At 41.0% G+C, this 18801-nt stretch overlaps 1 protein-coding gene across 5 annotated transcripts in view; it reads right to left on the reverse strand.

Annotated features, from left to right (window-relative positions):
* Window positions 1-18801, reverse strand: part of MRPL42 (mitochondrial ribosomal protein L42) — a 44679-nt gene that overhangs the window by 25638 nt on the left and 240 nt on the right. The window contains exons 1-2 of one of the 5 annotated variants that reach the window (XM_060307060.2): window positions 2698-2773; window positions 992-1130 (exon numbers count right to left, since the gene is read on the reverse strand). In XM_060307060.2, coding sequence (XP_060163043.1) covers window positions 992-1061 — 70 coding nt within the window. In that variant the 5' untranslated portion in view covers window positions 1062-1130; window positions 2698-2773. Of the gene's footprint in view, window positions 1-991; window positions 1131-2678; window positions 2774-3780; window positions 3953-18801 lie in introns of those variants that run through there. The other 4 variants (XM_030856398.3, XM_060307058.2, XM_060307059.2 and 1 more) reach the window with 4 other exon arrangements.

Here is an 18801-nt window from a genome sequence, read left to right on the forward strand (position 1 = left end):
TGTTCCTCTGAAGACTAGGGTAAAAAGCTGTATCAATGACAATGTATTCAATAAGTAAACATGAAGGAAGCAATTAAGGTCAGGCAGAGATGTGTAAAAAAAGTTGGCTCACTAAACATGAAAAAGCAAACCTATTGTAGCCTCTAACCGTGTCTTCTTTACAAATGGGAGAATGCAGTTCACAGACAGAGGAAAAGTAAAGTGAAAAGAAGGTTGGTCAGGAAATAAGATTTTAATAGACTATTTATATAGATCAATTTTTGACTATCAAACATCTGTTAATAGGCTTTGAAGAAAATATGTGACTACGTTTCTTCAGAAATTACATTTTTTTTTAAATTACACAGAAAAAACACAAAAGAACACACCAAAATAGTAACAATAATCACCCTGTAAGATGGAATTGTAAATTTGCCCTTTGCTAATTTTAGGAGCTACTAAAAAAAGCAGTATGTGAAAATATAAATAAAAGTGATTCAAACTAGAAAAAGTTCCTCTTTATCAATCCCTCCCTTGCCCTCGGTTAAATCCCACTTGTGGTCTACAGAGATAACTTATTTGGTTCACATCTTTTACTCTGCATTTATACATATATACACACACACATATATGGTCGATCATCTTTTAAATGCACAATGAGATCATACGATATATACTGTTCTATGACATACCTTTTCCCCCTTCTATACAGAGATCTTTCCACGTTACACTCCTATACAATAGCAGGCATATACAATAACTACATTAAATGTTCTTCAATGAACATGTATTACTATAATATTTGAAAAAGTTTAAAACTTTTTAAACATTGGACTTCCCTGGTGGTCCAGTGGATAAGACTCCATGCTCCCAACGCAGGAGGCCAGAGTTCAATCCCTGGTCAGGGAACTTGATCCCGCATGCATGCCAAAACGAAGATCTGGCACAGCCAAAATAAATTAATAAATATAAAAGAAACAAACACTTTTTAAACATTAAAAAACTCACTTACTTTGAATTGGAAATAAATGTTTCAAGATAGTTCTGCTTGATATAGCCCATTTTACTGCTGCCAACGCCATGGTGAATCAAGATGCTTATCAGGTGGTATGAAAGATGATTTGAAGAGAAACTGCTTTTAAAATCTGCTTCTAAAAAAAAAAAAAATTGCTTCTAGGTATACTATTTTCACCCCTGCATAAGAGATAAAGAAAAATCAGTGCTACCTATGATAAATTAAAGTGACACAATACACTGAACACTACAAAATAGGATCACTGCCGAGAACTACAGTTGCCTAACACAAAACTTTTAAACAACTTTCCATTTCCAGGCAATACAGTACAAAAAGCAACATCATCAAAATGTATAGTAAGATCAGAAACCCAAGAACTATGTCCATTACTATTTATCTTAAATGCAAACTTCTCAACACCTAGTGTAGTTCTTTCCATTCAATGAGTGCTCAGCCAATGTGTAATTACTCTTAGAAACAGTCACTCACACATGCTACACAGAGCATTCTCCTTTCATAAAGCAAATGTGTCGGTGTACAACCTCCCAGGTACCATACACAAGATTTTATTACATCTCTTAAAGGGGTATTCTGTTTCTGATTAAATGAAATATTAAACAAGAAGGCCTAGCCTTGGCTTATTAAATATTGACTTGGAGAAACACATATAAACACCCAAAATCCCAAATAAAATTTCACCCTTTTATATAAGCTTTTTAACTTTCCAAGGTGCTTCCACTACCATTCATTTTACTCTCATCCTAATCATAAGAGGCATCTTTATTTTGATTCATGAAGAAACTAAGGTACAAAATTTAACTAAATTGCTTCCAAGAACTTCAGAGTCAATCCCTTACAAACGGGAAAAGTTTGGGCAAGTCATTAACGAAGCATTCCACGGTAAAATGGGGGGAAACAACCCCAAGCTCCAGGTCTGTTGTGAATAAATGACATACATCACTTGTTTTCAATTGGCCTCGATGACTATTCCCCTCCCACCACCCCCGCACAGTGATAAAAGCTTATTTCATCAGTCTTAGTCGTTGAACTACGCAGGCTGATTCCTTGCACTGTCGGTACATTAGCACTGCCATCCCTGAGTACCTACAGTGTGCCTCCTACACTTTACGACCCATTTTCCTATACATTATATGCTCCTTCACAAGTCTGTGAAGTAGGCGTCTCCATTTAAAACACTAAGAAGCGAGGCTCCGAAAGCTCCAACGGTTTACCTGCCACTTTACTGCTGCTTAATAGGTACTATGGGTGTAACGCAAGCCCACAGCTTCTGACCACGAAATGAGAAACAAAACACTTGAGGGGACGTTAGGTCCCCTCTGTCCGAAACCCAGAGGTCACATTATTCACCCCAGAGAGAGAATTCAGAGGGTAAACCCCCTGGCCCGGAATTCAACGCTGGAGCAATAGCGGACTGCGGAGAGTCTGGGAGGGACTGAGGCTTGAGGAACAGGCTACCAGAACCAGACCCCACGGTAAGCGCGCAGCCACACGCCGGCCCTTCTGCAGGACGGACCGAGTCTGGTAATGCCAGAGGCTTTATCTTGCCGCAAACGACAGGCAGGAGACCTCGACAACTGCCTATAAACTTTCTCGGCTTGCCCAGCTCTTAGGGACTCCTAGACGGGAGAAGGAGAGGGAACTGGTTACATCAACTGCAACTCACCGCGAGCCCGCCATCTTACCTCAACCCGGGTCCTAAGAGACACCTCTCCACGCGCCTTCCTGGCTCGCGGGGCACTCTGGGAAATGTAGTCTCCGCGGGAAAGAGCCCCGGTTGCCGTGGGTAAGGCGGGGATCCACCCAACGTGCGCCCGCGTTTAGTTCCAGCAGTTTGCCTGCAGCTTTACCGGCGCTACCCAAGAAAACAAATTCACTGCCCCCACACATATCCTTAGAAAGTAACGAACGCTATTTTTTAAAGTTTATACTAATAATTAGAGCAACTTGAGATCCCTCCTTGCATGAGTTAGGTTTCCCAGGGGAAGAGGCATTTCAGAGAAGTACTGAAGCGGGGTGTGGTTGGATTTGACGTTTGAAATGGGGAAGCATGGGACAGGCTTCAACCTATGTTCTGAGAACTGTGCTAACCAGAACAGTTATTCATTATGGGAGGAGGACGTGCAGGATCCTGGACCTCGCCATGTATCTTAGAGGGAAGAAAAGGCCCCTGGGACTGGGCCCTTTCTGTTCTCATTGCCAGCAATGGTCTTCTCTCACTGCTTCTCATGACCACTGACTTAGTTTATGCAGCTCTTGCTCAAATATCATTTCAGAGAGGACCACATCATTAAAATAGCTTCACCCGCCCTTGTCCCATTGCCCTCCTTTATTTTTTTCATAACATTTACCATTATATGACATTATATTTTCATTTGTTTCCTTGTTTAATGTCTGTCTCTTATGCCAGAATTCAAGATCCATGAAGGCCAAGAGGGACAGGTATGTTCTATACGGTATACAAATCTAATATCTAGAACTGTGCTTGGCCTCATCGTAGGCCTCCAATATTTGTTGAATGAATAAAACAATTAAATAACACTGCATGTATTCAAGATAGTAGGTGATTGACTGATAAAGCCTAGTTTCACCTGGGAATTCCTTTCCTTCATGATCTGCAAAATTTCGGATTTATGTACATTTTTCTGAAAAGGATTCATAGCTTTTAACATGTAATCAAGGGGGTTAATCAATCTCTCAAAAATTTAAGGGCCATAGTCCTGAAGTAGTCTTTAATATCGAAAATAAGTGAATGTAAGTTCACTTACATTCACAGCATAAATTTGGACTGCTGTGATGTCTCTCTTCACTTCCCACAGAATATCAGGCTGGTTCTGCTGCTTATCTTTGCTCCTATGGAAGCTCACATTGAGGACCCATTTCTGTCCTTTCGAATCTTGTCCATCCTTCAAAGCCACCCCGTAGTCTTTCTGGACTATGCTGTAGGGAGAGACAGAGAGAAGAAACATACTTGAATGAACTATCAACTGGACTTGTCAAACATTCACTGTGCAAAGCAGAAGAGGGACGGATCAAAGATGATTCCACAGGACATGTCTTGATGGCTGTGAGTAGAGTGGGGACCACTGACCAACAGGGAGACTCAGTGCAGCCAGGAAAGGTTCACAAAGCTGAGACCAGGAAAGAAGCCAGCCATGTGCATGTGAAAGAGAGCAGAGACAGCTCTAGGCTGAGGGAACAATTTAAAAGTCTAAAAGGGGGTGGAAACAGCTTATCATATGCTGGAGTATGGTGTGGAGGAGAGCAGCAGGAGATGGGGTAAGGTGCAGGTCATGTTGGGCTTTATAGGCCTTGGTGGTAATAACATGGAATTAGGACACAGATTCATTTGTGTAGATGTTATTTTAATACAGTAGGGCAGGGCTTCCCTGGTGGCGCAGTGGTTGAGAGTACGCCTGCCGATGCAGGGGACACGGGTTCATGCCCTTGTCCGGGAAGGTCCCACATGCCGCGGAGCGGCTGGGCCCGTGAGCCATGGCTACTGGGCCTGCCCGTCTGGAGCCTGTGCTCCGCAAAGGGAGAGGCCACAACAGTGAGAGGACCGCGTACTGCAAAAAAAAAAAAAAAAAAAAGCACTAACACAGGGAATTCCCTGGTGGGCCAGTGATTAGGACTCTGCACTTTCACTGCTGTGGCCCCGGGTTCAGTCCCTGGCGGCGTGGGGTGGGGGGGACGAAGATCCAACAAGCTGCGCAGTGTGGCCAAAAAAAAAAGTGCTAACACAGATTTTAAAAACAAAACCCAAGAGATAATCACTGCTAATATTTTGATGTAAAACCTTTCACTTTTGTCTCTTCGTATATCTATATTATGATAATAGCTAACATTTATTGGACACATGATGTGTACTATTTTAAAGCCCTTGGCCAGTGATGGAGCTGAGATGTGAACCAGCCAGCCTGGTTCTCCTTCAGCCCCCCTCTCTTTCACACAAACACATTATATTTAGGTTTTCTTTTATTACAGTTAATATACATGTACAGATAAACATGCATGCACAATAGATTTTCTTTCTTAATATACCTTTTTTCCCACTTAACCGTGTATCATGAACATCTTTCCTCTGAATAGCTTAAATATTGTCAGTTTCAAACTGCAAGGCTCCTAGAGATCATCAGGACTTACTTTAGATTATTAAAGATCCTCACACTATAGTCTAAAGTTATTTCATTATTAGATGCTTTCCTGCGACTCCTAAATTTTAACTTTATTCTACTTTGTTCATTCATTCAACAACTATTTATTGAGCACTTATTAGATGTACCAAACACCAGAGCAACAGTTTATGTCTTCAGAGATTATACATCAAGTGGGGATGACAGATAGTTAATGTATAATTGTGTAATTATTTTATTATCATTGTCCTGAGTGCTCAGAGGGAAAAAAATGCCGCGGAGCATATAACTAGTCTGTTGGTGTCTGACTAGTCTATTAGGGTTAGGAAAGGCTCCCCTGAGGATATGAATTTAAGCAGAAATCTGAAGGAAGGGTAGAAGTTATAAAGATGAAGAGTACAAGAGAGAACAGCCTGAGTGAGGGCCCTAAGGTAGGAAGTAGTATGATTCTTACAAGAAACAAAAATAAGGTCAATGTGACTAGAATACAGAGTGCTAGCAAAAACAATGAGGCTGGTGACAAAGGCAGATCTATTTTATATTTTTAAGAACTATTTCACACTTGGCAGGTAATGCTTATAAAGGGCTTTCTGGGAGACCACATATATTTGAAACTTATCCAAAATAACAAGACCCCGTTTTTCTAGTATGCATTGAGTATTGTCCTTAAGAAGTGTTTGTTTTGCCTTGTGAAGATAAATTGCACACCTTTAATTACATTGATAAATAATCTCACCAGGAACTGTGAGAAATTTACAGCAGAAACTGTTATTCCCCTATAGCTATTTCTCCCTTTCTTCCATGTTAATAGAACCCCTAATCTTCTACTGAGTGTATGTCTACTCTGAATTAAAAAATCTACATTTCCCAGCCTCCCTTGCAAGCATAGATGTAGTCATGTGACTAAGTGCTGGCCAATGAAATGTAAGCAAATGTGTCTTGCAGCAGCTTTGCTCTCTTCCTTAAAGATAGCTGGTGGGCACTCTTTGCCCCTTACTCCATCCTTTCTCCAGGAGAGTGGATGTTATGGTCACTATCTTAGAACACTAGCATTTAGAGGGCCTAGACTTAGGAATGATGGAGTAGTCAGCTGGAAGGAGTCTGGGTTTTTGATAACTTTGTGGACCAGAGCTCCTAGTCCCTGCACTTCCTACTTAGGGATTTTAACAAGAGAGAAGTAAACTTTTATCTTGTTTAACTCAGTGTTACTTTGAGCCTCTTTTCTAATAGTGGAACCTAATCCTCACTGAAATGACAGAATGAAAATAGTTCAAATCACAAATGATTCAAGAAAAATATATCTAAAGGATTAGTACTGATTAAAATGTAAGGGCCTTGGACTTCCCTGGTTACACAGTGGTTAAGAATCTGCCTGCCAATGCAGGGGACACGGGTTCAAGCCCTGGTCTGGGAAGATCCCACACGCTGCGGAGTAACTAAGCCCATGCACCACAACTACTGAGCCTGTGCTCTAGAGCCCGTGAGCCACAACTACTGAACTCGTGTGCCACAACTACTGAAGCCCGAGTGCCTATAGCCTGTGCTCCACAACAAGAGAAGCCACTGCAATGAGAAGCCTGCACACCGCAACCAAGAGTCGCCCCTGGGCAGCAACAAAGACACAACATAGCCAAAAATAAATGAATAAATAAATAAATTTATTTTAAAAAAAGTTGTTTCCTGAAGATGGAAATTTCTTCTTAAAAAAATTAAAAAAATGAAATAAAATAAAATGTAAGGTCCTCCATAACACTGAACATAATACGGAGCACAAGTTATAAACGGCTTTTCCTTCAAAAGCTCTCTTATGAATGCTCCAAGTGGTTTTTACATTTATGTCTTCTCTACCCATAAGATCTTGGGCTTCCTGCATGTAGGTGAACCTTATTTTCCAACTATAGAGCTCACATGTATAGCATAATGTTAAGGAGGCAGTAGAGTGCAGAGGTTAACAAGTAGATTCTGAGAATCTCTGCCTAAATTTGAATCTTGATTCCATGACTTCCTAGCTATGATATTTGGAGAAATTTATTTTCTTAATATTTTTTAGTCTCAGTTTACTCTTCATAAAAGGGGGAATAATAATTATATTCCCTACTTTATAGAATTATTGGGTAAATAACAGAAGGTAAGTAAAATGCTTTGCAAAGTACCTGACATGTAGTAAGCACTCAATCAATACTAGCAATAATTGTATCTTGTAGGTGCTTAATATTTGTATAATAAATTTTTATGAACATCTGACCCAAAGAGGTTACTTATTTCTTTGGCATTAAAATATATATTTTGACTGTCAGGAATAATCTACTGAATGTAATTAAAAATGAATAAATGGACTTAGTCTAAAATGGACAATAATTATTTCTAGCTTTAAGTTGGCATATCACTTAGTCTCAGAGGAAAGCAAATGACATACTCAAACTGGTATCATTCCAGGAGCAGTAGTGGTATAACCTGGGCTTAGTACCACTGGCTGTTCCTTCCAGGCCAGAAGGGACAAAGAGAGGGAGCAGTAACTGGATCCCAGGAGAGAATCCTGTAGTTGGCTACCTTGAGGAGAGCAGTCATCTGTTGAAGGGCGTAGCCAGCCTGAGGTGACCTTGCCAGGAGCAACCCAGGGTAATAATTAAGCTGACTTCCCTATCCTTTCCTTCTCTAATCTCCTGCAAGGGCTTCTCATTGGCCCAAACCAAACAGAAACCAGAGGTGAAGGAACCCCCTCCATATAGTGTAGTCTATTCGAGTCTGCTTCCTGGGCAGAGAGCAGAGTGGACAAGATGAAGAGTGGATTTGGAGGAACAAAAGGGAGGTTCCTGGCACCATGTCAGAATAAGTGTCCTTAGGATGCCTTTGGTATTCTGACTGTAAAGCCAGAGATTGGTTTAGTAATCCAATTGGATGTTATTTAAATATAAACAGCCCATACTGATAGAAAGTGAAAAGAATTCTGAATAGCTTCCAGCAGTAAATACCTTTATTGAATATGTTGATAAATCAAATAAGTGAAACAGCTTGGGTAGGAGGTTAGAAACTCAAATCACACTGAAGATTTAGTAAAATGTATAACGTGAATTTAGGTGACATGGGTGGTGAGACCACTCCATTTGGAGAGTATGGACTGGAATTCCTATTGGCACAGCAACCATAAAAGAGGGCTCTGTTTCTCTTTTCAGGTCATATAGAAGAAGGTCCTGGAAGACTGCACTTCCAGACCTCACCCTCACAACCAACCTGGAAGGCACCCCAAACTGCTTGCGTAAGTTACCCCAGGTTACTTGGGGGTTACTTGTTTCCTTGGGTGTAAGTGACTTTTAGCTCCATAAAGATTTTGAATTAAATGTAGAAATGATGATGTAAATCAAACCCACCTAGTAATATTATTTTCCAGTTAGCATTGAGAATATAACACACAAACATGTGTATTCTATGTTTATATTTAAGTATTTAGAATATATAAGAGAATTTGGACTGTTAACTTTGCTGTTAGATAGCTTTTTGATTCTAATTTTTAAAAACTTTTTATTACAGAAAATTTCAAACACATACAAATTAGAAAGAAAAGTATAATAAACCACCATGTACCCCTCATTCAGCTTCAACAATTGTCAGCTTATGGGCAATTTTGTTTCATCTATACTCCCACCATTGGGGACTTCCCTGGTGGTGCAGTGGATAAGAATCCGCCTGCCAATGCAGGGGACATGGGGTCGAGCCCTGGTCCGGGAAGATCCCACATGCCGTAGAGCAACTAAGCCCGTGTGCCACAACTACGAAGGCCATGCTCTAGAGCCCGCGAGCCACAACTACTGAGCCCGTGTGCCACAACTACTGAAGCCCGTGCGCCTATAGCCTGTGCTCCACAACAAGAGAAGCCACCGCAGTGAGAGGCACGCGCGCCGCAACCAAGAGTAGACTCTGCTTGCCACAAGTAGAGAAAGCCCGCGTGCAGCAACAAAGACCCAACACAGCCAAAAATAAATAAATAAGTGAATTTATACTCCCACCATGTTCCTTCTCCTATATCATTTTGAAGCAAATTTCAAGTAGCCTATTATTTCATCTATAAATATCCCAGTAAGAAATGCTAAAAGATAAGGCCTCCTTTCTTCAAACATAACCACAATATTACACAACTTAAAAAAAAAGATGATGATTATTTAACATCATTAAATATCCAGTCAACATGCAACTTTCCAAATGGCTCATGAATGTCATATTTTCTATTTAGTTTGCTTGTTTGAATCAGATCCAAATTAGATCCACACCTTTCGTTTGCTTAATAACATTTTTAAGTCTCTTTAACTTATAAGTTCCTTCTCCATTTGTCTTTCTCTTTTTTCCCTGTACTTATTTGTTAAAGAAACCAGGTGTTTTTCCTGTAGAGATTCTGACAATCTGGGCTTTGCTGAGTACATTCTGGAGCAAACTTTAACATGTTCCTAAGTCCCTTGTGTTTTCTGTAAGTTGTGATTCCAATTTGAACTTGTCATTAGGTGACTGATTTAGGCTTATGATTCTGTGTTGAAGGGTGTGAAAGAATTATATTGTTTGGAAGCAGTATTACAATACTTAATAGAAGACTCACTGTATTAGAATTTTTTTTCATTTATAAGAATTATTTAGGTGCTTGGGAATGTTTATCTGTCAAAATTGAAGGGCTGGAAAATAAAATTGAATATGTTAAATTTACAAGTGCAATTTAAAATGTTTAAATGTAGGTAATTTACTTTTATGAAAAATTCCCTTAAAAGAGTTTTATTTTAGTTGCTAGTCTTATAAACAGAATAATAAGATTTGTAAACTGAATTTGAAAGCTTAAGGAAAAACTAGACTTTACTGTCACTACAGTAAATTGAATGTTAATTAAAAACTAATCTGTGAAATATCTCCTTGTGCAGGAAAACTGCCTCAAAGACACCAAAAATACTCTTGTCAGCATAAAGATGTTTTTGCCCTCCTCTCTCAAAAATTATACTCAAACAACAATGAGAACAAGATGGGAAAGTCAAGAGATGCAGGAATGGCTCCTGACTTAGCAGAGCAGAGGAAAGTTAAGCATGCAGGTTGTACCAAGGCTCAAGTAATTGGTAGCACCATATATTCAGGAAGAGGGAGTGAGGAAGGGGCTGAAAACTGATGGAATATTTGAAGGTCAGTATAAGGTGCAGTTAGACCCAAGACTCCCATACACGCCAGCCCATCCTGGTCAGAAATGGGAATCTGAATCTGAGAAGCTGTAGACTCAGGAACACATACCTGGAGGAGGGTAAGGGAGAAGCGTCCAACAGGAAACTGACCAGGCAAGTCCCCGGGCTCCCTTCCTTGCCCACCTCCAGAATGCCAGCATCCTCTGGTCTGCAGCCTTCCCTGTGACCATATGAAACACCTGATGTCCTCCCAATAAATTCTGTATCTGTTAGTCCGAATCAGCTTCTATGCCTGCACCCAGGAACCCTGACTAAAATAACATTTCACACTTACCTTGTATTAATGTCATTAATGTATATTTGCATCCATTCTCTCCCAGGGTAATTCCTTGTCTGGTTTGGCTCATCATTTTCCCTGCAGAAACTAATATTGTGCCTAGCACTTAGCAGGCTTTTACTAACTGTTTATTGAATAACTGAGTGAATAAAACCTTCCCTGTGTCTTACGTATACTCTTCACTGTATCTTATGTGGTATCTCAATTACAGAACTTATCACATCAAATATATTAATTTGTTTAAATGTCTGTCTCCCCTATAAGAACATAAGTTCAAGATCAAAGATCCTATCTTGCTCATTTAAAAAAAACATCTCCTAGGGAAGGTCTAGTACATAATAGGTAGAGAATGAAGGAAGGCAGGAAGGAGGGGATATGTGCTAAGCATTATGTTACCGCTGGACACACAGCAAATAAGAATATGGGTGGATAAAAAGGCAACATGACATCAGTGACAAGGCAACAAGATGTGAAAATGATGATGTTAGAGAGAGAATATGTATGATGGATCACGGGATATTCAAAGCAACGATGAGATTGTCCATATTGCGGGCTGAGGTTGCCTTTGGGGAACTGGGATAGAAAGTAAGCAGTAGTTTAAGAAAATGTCAGGTGGTTTTGTGATTAGAAGGTGAGAAGAGTAAGTTTTCTAATTGGTGAATTTAAAATAATGAGCTGGGTCCTCTCAGCCTTGTCTCCTTCCCTCCTTTCTTTTTCTCCCCTCCCTCCCTTTTCCCTCTCTTTTCCTTTCTCCCTTCTATTTCTTTCTCTCCTTCTTCCTTCCTTCCTTTTTTTTTTTTTTTTTAAAGCAGTCTGTCTTCTGCTCTCATGCATGCGCATCTGCTCTGTCTTGGCTTAAGGGGCCTGCAGTTGTCTGGCTGTGCTAAGTGACTGGGTGGCTGTGCTTGCAACTGGGGAGCTGGTGGGAGGACTATTAATAAGCCCAAATGACTGCCCACTTAGAACTGTTTTCTCCAATCAGCTTTATTGGTAATGAAGGCAACATTTTGGTCTCCATCTCTTTCAACTGGTTATAATTTCAGGAGTGGAAATTGGGTGTTATTTATTGGCCTCCTCAAAACCCAGCAATCTGGAATACTGAACACGTGGGCCAACTTAAACTCCAACTATCTGGAATATCTAACACTTGGATCAAGAGAATTAGAACAGACAGGAGGAAAGCTATGGGTATTGGGCCAAAAGGAATTAGAAAAACAGGAACAAGAAATATAAGTCCACAAATATGTATAAAATAGATAACTAATAAGAACCTGCTGTATAAAAAATAAATAAAATAGGGCTTCCCTGGTGGTGCAGTGGTTGAGAGTCCGCCTGCTGATGCAGGGGACATGGGTTCGTGCCCCAGTCTGGGAGGATCCCACATGCCGTGGAGCAGCTGGGCCCGTGAGCCATGGCCGCTGGGCCTGCGCGTCCGGAGCCTGTGCTCCGCAGTGGGAGAGGCCACACAGTGAGAGGCCCGCGTACCACAAAAAAAAAAATAAAATTTAAAAAATAAATAAAATAAAATTCAAAAATATATAAAAGAAATGTATAAGTCGAGGTTGCTCTTGGAACCGTTTTGTTTTCTTGATCAGATCAGATAATATGGGACAGTGACTCTCAAGCTTTGAACCCTTCAGTGGTGCAGGGGGTGGGGAGCTTGTTAAAATCACAGATGCATAGGGCCTGGGACTTGCATATGGAAGATCTTGGGTGGGGCTCCTGCAGCTGTATGTTTAACCAGCCTAGGAGGTGGTTAGCACTCCAAAGTTTGAAAACCTCTGCTTCAGAGTATATCAGATCCCAAATCATTGTACTCAGAAGCAAAACAAAGTTTTCAAAACATTTCTAATCACATTGGAAGCAGGTGGGCAGTTTTCTGCAGAAAGCAAGAGACACAAGTGAGAAGCATATGAGAAATCAGTAGGACTGGAGAGAGATTGGTGATGGTGGGGAGGAAGAAACGTGATGGGAGTGTACTGACAAGAAGCTTGGGCGGGGACAACAGGCGGGAAGAAGTGGGGGAACAGTTTAGGCTGGATAGGCTGAGTAAGCACTTCACAGGTGGAGTCACAGAGCGACTGGAGCCCAAGGACATGGAATGTAAACAGTTCTCTTGGGAACCTGAAAGGGTGACACACAGAGGCATGGGAAAGAGCCTTGCTTTCAGAGTTCCTGTTCCATCCAGGCTTCTGGCCAAGCCTTGAGTCACCATCCTCTGGAATCCTGTTTCCACTGGGAACTGGCACAAAGAGAGGAATACCCCCCTTCCTCTACCTTTATAGAAACATCGCAGAATCAGTGATGGGTTTTGCAGAATGCCTCCAGTGGTGCATGCACTTAAAGCTCTCTGTGGATGAGATAACATTCAAAAATGCTTTGTACAGCATGAAGCGCTAAACACAGGTCAGCCTTATTACTCCAGTTCTCTTGGGTGTCTTCTTTCCAGAGTCCTTCCACTTTGAGATAGTGCTCCTATGACCCTGGATGACCCCGCTCAGATCCTTCTCATGGGCTGGCATTGTGTTGGTTAACCGTTTGTAAGTACTCAGCTATTTATGTTGAAGTCATGAATATGAGGCAGCAGGTGTTTTTCAGTTTTTTTTTTCTTTTTAAAAATCAGTGTGCAGCCTTTTCATCCTCCCCACCCACTTCGAGTCAGTGTTCAGGAACCCTCTTCTCACAGATACTTCTGCTTGATAGCCCACGAAAGTTTTCCTATGCTGCAAGAAACAATATGGGTATTGCAAACAAATACATCTCCATGAAGACTATTGCTCATAATGGAAACAGGACCTCTATTAAAGGTGACTGATCTATCATTTTCCAAACTATTCTATTTTGTCTCTGCAAAGTATGAGAGAGTTTGTGAAAAAAGCTCTGTTGTCTTCCAGGAAGTCAAGTTGAAAAGTTTAGGGATGAACATAAACATCCTGTGTTTCGCTTATGGATCATGAATTTAAGGCAACCATTCTCCAACAGGTGTTTATCTTCATCCTGCACTCATGCATTCATTCCCTTGACCAGTACTTTTTGAGAGCTCTCATGTTGTAGGCCTTGAGCTAGCCCCCAGGGATCCAGGGGTGCCCAAGATGGAAGAGATCCATGGCTCTGAGGAGCTCAGGTATAAATGTCTTAAGACACTACCTGCAGGGTAAACAGTACTTATACATCTGCTATTATAGGGCCAAAGTAGTGAAACTGAAATATTTGTGGGTAGGGGGTGGGGAAGGAACAGGAGGCACTAAATATTATTCTGGGGAGTAAGATTTGCATAGATCAGGATTCCTCTAATTTCTTCAACACAGTGTTCTTGGGCCCTCTTTCTTATATTATAATGCAAAGGCACTTGGAGTTTGAGTCCTGAAGGAAGCAGAGCCTGGAAAAAAAATCATGGCCAAGAATGAGGCCTGATGAAGAGCCAAAACAAGATTAGCCAGGGGACTTCCCTGGTGGCGCAGTGGTTGAGAGTCTGCCTGCTGATGCAGGGGACACGGGTTCGTGCCCCGGTCTGGGAAGATCCTACATGCCGCGAAGCGGCTGGGCCCGTGAGCCATGGCCACTGAGCCTGCGCGTCCAGAGCCTGTGCTCCGCAACGGGAGAGGCCACAACAGTGAGAGGCCCGCGTACCGCCAAAAAAAAAAAAAGATTAACTAGCTAAGAGTTCTGCCTAGCACTGTTCAGTTTAGTGAAGCTATTTGGTCACTCTTATTTATTCCATACCATGGACGAGAATCTTTTGAATTTTGAGTGTATGATATAATTCTTTTTCTTTTTTTAAATTATTTTTTCTTTTTTTCCCCTTTAGTTGTATGATATCATTCTTGATCAGCATGTAAAGAGCATTGAACACCTTTTAGATTAGACTGTTGAAATTAGTGAATTGGATTATTTTATGTTTTGAATAGGTAACACATTCATATAGCTCAACATCCAAAAGGTACAAGAGTATAAAGTAAAAAGTCTGTTTTACCTCTATTCTTCAGCTGTCTAACATCTCTGCCTTGAAGGAATTAGTTTTGTGGATATCTTTATTTTAACCATATTTTATGGGTATAGTAAGTAGGATTCTTAACCAGCTTTCTAACCTGAGAATAAACCCTGCATCTCAGCCATGTGGCAACATGTCCTTCTAGAATATATCCTGTTCTACAGGACTTACATGAATCAGAAGTTCGGATTTTATTTTCCAGATGCGTATAGTGTGAGTTGTTCTCAAGGGGGAAAAGAATGGGAAAGGACATGGGAAAACTGGACAGGTACATGTAAAAGTATGAGATTAGATCACTCCCTAGCACCATACACAAAAATAAGCTCAAAATGGATTAAAGACCTAAATGTAAGGCCAGAAACTATCAAACTCTTAAGAGGAAAACATAGGCAGAACACTCTATGACATAAATCACAGCAAGATCCTTTCTGACCCACCTCCTAGAGTAATGGAAATAAAAACAAAAATAAACAAATGGGACCTAATGAAACTTAAAAGCTTTTGCACAGCAAAGAAACCATAAACAAGACCAAAAGACAACCCTCAGAATGGGAGAAAATATTTGCAAATGAAGCAACCGACAAAGGATTAATCTCCAAAATTTACAAGCAGCTCATGCAGCTCAATAACAAAAAAACAAACAACCCAATCCAAAAATGGGCAGAAGACCTAAATAGACATTTCTCCAAAGAAGATATACAGACTGCCAACAAACACATGAAAGAATGCTCAACATCATTAATCATTAGAGAAATGCAAATCAAAACTACAATGAGATACCATCTCACACCAGTCAGAATGGCCGTCATCAAAAAATCTAGAAACAATAAATGCTGGAGAGGGTGTGGAGAAAAGGGAACACTCTTGCACTGCCGGTAGGAATGTGAATTGGTTCAGCCACTATGGAGAACAGTATGGAGGTTCCTTAAAAAACTACAAATAGAACTACCATATAACCCAGCAATCCCACTACTGGGCACATACCCTGAGAAAACCATAATTCAAAAAGAGTCATGTACCAAAATGTTCATTGCAGCTCTATTTACAATAGCCCGGAGATGGAAACAACCTAAGTGCCCATCATCGGATGAATGGATAAAGAAGATGTGGCACATATATACAATGGAATATTACTCAGCCATAAAAAGAAACGAAATTGAGCTATTTGTAATGAGGTGGATAGACCTAGAGTCTGTCATACAGAGTGAAGTAAGTCAGAAAGAAAAAGACAAATACCATATGCTAACACATATATATGGAATTTAAGAAAAAAAAATGTCATGAAGAACCTAGGGGTAAGGCAGGAATAAAGACGCAGACCTTCTAGAGAACGGACTTGAGGTTATGGGGAGGGGGAAGGGTGAGCTGTGACAGGGCGAGAGAGAGTCATGGACATATACACACTAACAAACGTAGTAAGGTAGATAGCTAGTGGGAAGCAGCCGCATGGCACAGGGATATTGGCTCGGTGCTTTGTGACAGCCTGGAGGGGTGGGATAGGGAGGGTGGGAGGGAGGGAGTCGCAAGAGGGAAGACATATGGGAACATATGTTTATGTATGACTGATTCACTTTGTTATAAAGCAGAAACTAACACACCATTGTAAAGCAATTATACCCCAATAAAGATGTTAAAAAAAAAAAAAGAATGGGAAAGGACATTAAAAATTATGTATTTATCTAAGAGAATTTCATGCCATCAAATGAATCTCTGCCAAACAAGGTTATACTGTCAAATTTTAAAAATCTGGTTTCCTAAAGAAAACTATACCTGGTTCTTATCAAGATTACAAAAATAATACCCCCTCTAAGTACTTAATATATATTGAAACTTCACAACAAGAACATGAAGTACATTTTATAGGTGAAAAAAACGAATGTCAGACAAGTTAAACAAATTCTAAGTTTTCAAATCCAGGCAGGGCTTCGGGGCCCTCACTCTTAATCTGCAGGATACTCACTATCTATTCCAATAGAGAATAGCCAAAAGAAGGCACATGGCAACAATTTTTGTTGTTTATTCAAAATCTTTTGTTCTCAAATTTTAGGATCTATCAAAATTACCCGTGATGTTTACATGCAGAGTCCCAGGCCTCAGCAATAAACTAGAATATTAGAATCTCTGGGAAGGGCTCCAGGAATGCTTATTTTAACCAGCATTGCAGGTGACTGTAAGCATGGTGGCTTGTAAGCATACTGTGATAAATATACCTGTGGCAGTTGGTGTTTTTCGAAGTTGGTCACAACTGTATCTTGTATCACACATACCCAGCTAGTTTCCAGAATCTTGGACTCTTCTTTCAAGAGAGGGGGTCCATGTCCCCTACTTTTCAAACTGGGTGGGCTTTTGTGATGAGTCAACCAATAGATTATGGTGGGAGTGATGCTACGTGACTTCCAAGGTTGGGTCAAAAAAGGTGACAGCTTCCACTTTTGCCTGCTAGAACACTCGTTCTTGGAACCCAGCCACCATGCAGTGAGGAAGCCCAAGTAGCTCCAGGGAGAGGCCCACTCGGAGAGGAACTAACAGTCTGTACCAACTTGCCTGCTATGTGAGCCATCCTAGAAGTGGTTCTGGTCCCAGTCAAGCTGCCCAGGCTGACACAGCATGGAGCAGAGATGTGTCTTTCCTGCCAAGCCCTGCCTAAATTGCAGATTCAAGAGCTAAACAAATGATTATTGTTCTTTTAAGCACTAAATTTGAGCTGAATTGTTATGCAAGAGCTAACTGGACTAGTACCCTTCTAACCCCATATTCCCTCTGCCTTTCTTTCTATCAGGGCGGGTTCCAGACCCTCTCTAAAATATTCTGGAATTATCTTTCTCCAATGTCGTTTACTTTCCCAAATTCTTCTAAATACAGAAGAACCACTCATTTCAGACTTCTGGTTATTTGAAGTTCTCATTATTGCCTCTGAGTCTTGGTTTCTCATCTAAAAAGCAACAGTAATAAGAAAGCCTACCTTATATACTTTATCATTAAATGAGATAATCCATGTAATTATTTAGCATCGTGCTAATGATAATGTTTTCTCTTATTACTCTTACTAGGTTTCTTGCATTCATATTCTCCATTTCTTTAATGCCCTTTTTTTTTTTTCTTATAGCTCAATGCCATTTCACAGTCTTTTTTCTAGGCCTGGCATGCTCCCCCAACCAGGTCAGTTAGATTCTTACTCATCCTTTAGGATGCCACTTCTCATTTGAGAAGCCTTCTCTGACTTCTCAAGCAATTAATGCCTCTCTTGTGCTCAAATAGCACCTTGGAGGAATCTCTATTATGGCCCTTAACACACTGGATTGTAATTATTGTTCACTAGTCTCTCTTCTCCGATGGACTCTAAGTTCCTGGAAGGCAGGGTCAGCCTCTTTTTTGTTTTGAGTTTTGGCCACCTGGCGCGGATTGCGGGATCTTAATACCCCGACCAGCGATTGGACCCGGCCGCAGCAATGAAAGCCCCGAGACCTAACCACTTGACCGCCAGGGAATTCCCTAGGGTCAGCCTCTTTGTATTCTCATCCACTAACATAGCATCTGGCACATCTTTATTCACCATCTACTGTCTGTGCTACTGTGCTAGGAAACACCGTGGCTAAGGAGTTAAGGGGTCCACGTTTTGGCAGACCTGCGTGGGAACAAAACAGCTCCATTTCCCTCATAACCTTGGAAAGAGTGAATGTCTCCGAGCCTCATTTGTAAAGTGGAGGAAGCACTTTAAGATTGCTATGACGATAAAGTAAAATAGTTCTCGCAAAAAGCCCATTACAGAGCAAGCAATCAATCATTAGGATGTTAGGAAATGCCTTCCCCAACAATCCCATTTCCGGGCACCCTCACTCTAATCCTCCTTTAGGGCCCCGCACTCTAAAGGTAATCCCTCTTTTAGGGATTACGCTGGGATCTCTAATCCTCTCCTGGGTCATTCCTCCAGCTCTCCAATCCGCGAGTCAACCACTAGTGCCAGGCGTTCAGAGGCCATTCTTCTTCCCCGCCCCCCAACTCTCTCCAAACCCTTTTAGCTTTTCCTGGTCTAAGGGGTGTGTCAAAGACACCCGATTTATGAGAAATTTAAACATCAAAATTCTGGCTAGGCTTTTCCTGGATAACTTTCGAGACCCACAGTTGGGAGCTTTGCTACTGACTTTCGGTCTTCCCCTACTTGTGAGGAAGGAGCTCGC

Source organism: Globicephala melas, chromosome 10, assembly GCF_963455315.2.
Source record: "Globicephala melas chromosome 10, mGloMel1.2, whole genome shotgun sequence".
NCBI classification, from domain to species: domain Eukaryota; kingdom Metazoa; phylum Chordata; class Mammalia; order Artiodactyla; family Delphinidae; genus Globicephala; species Globicephala melas.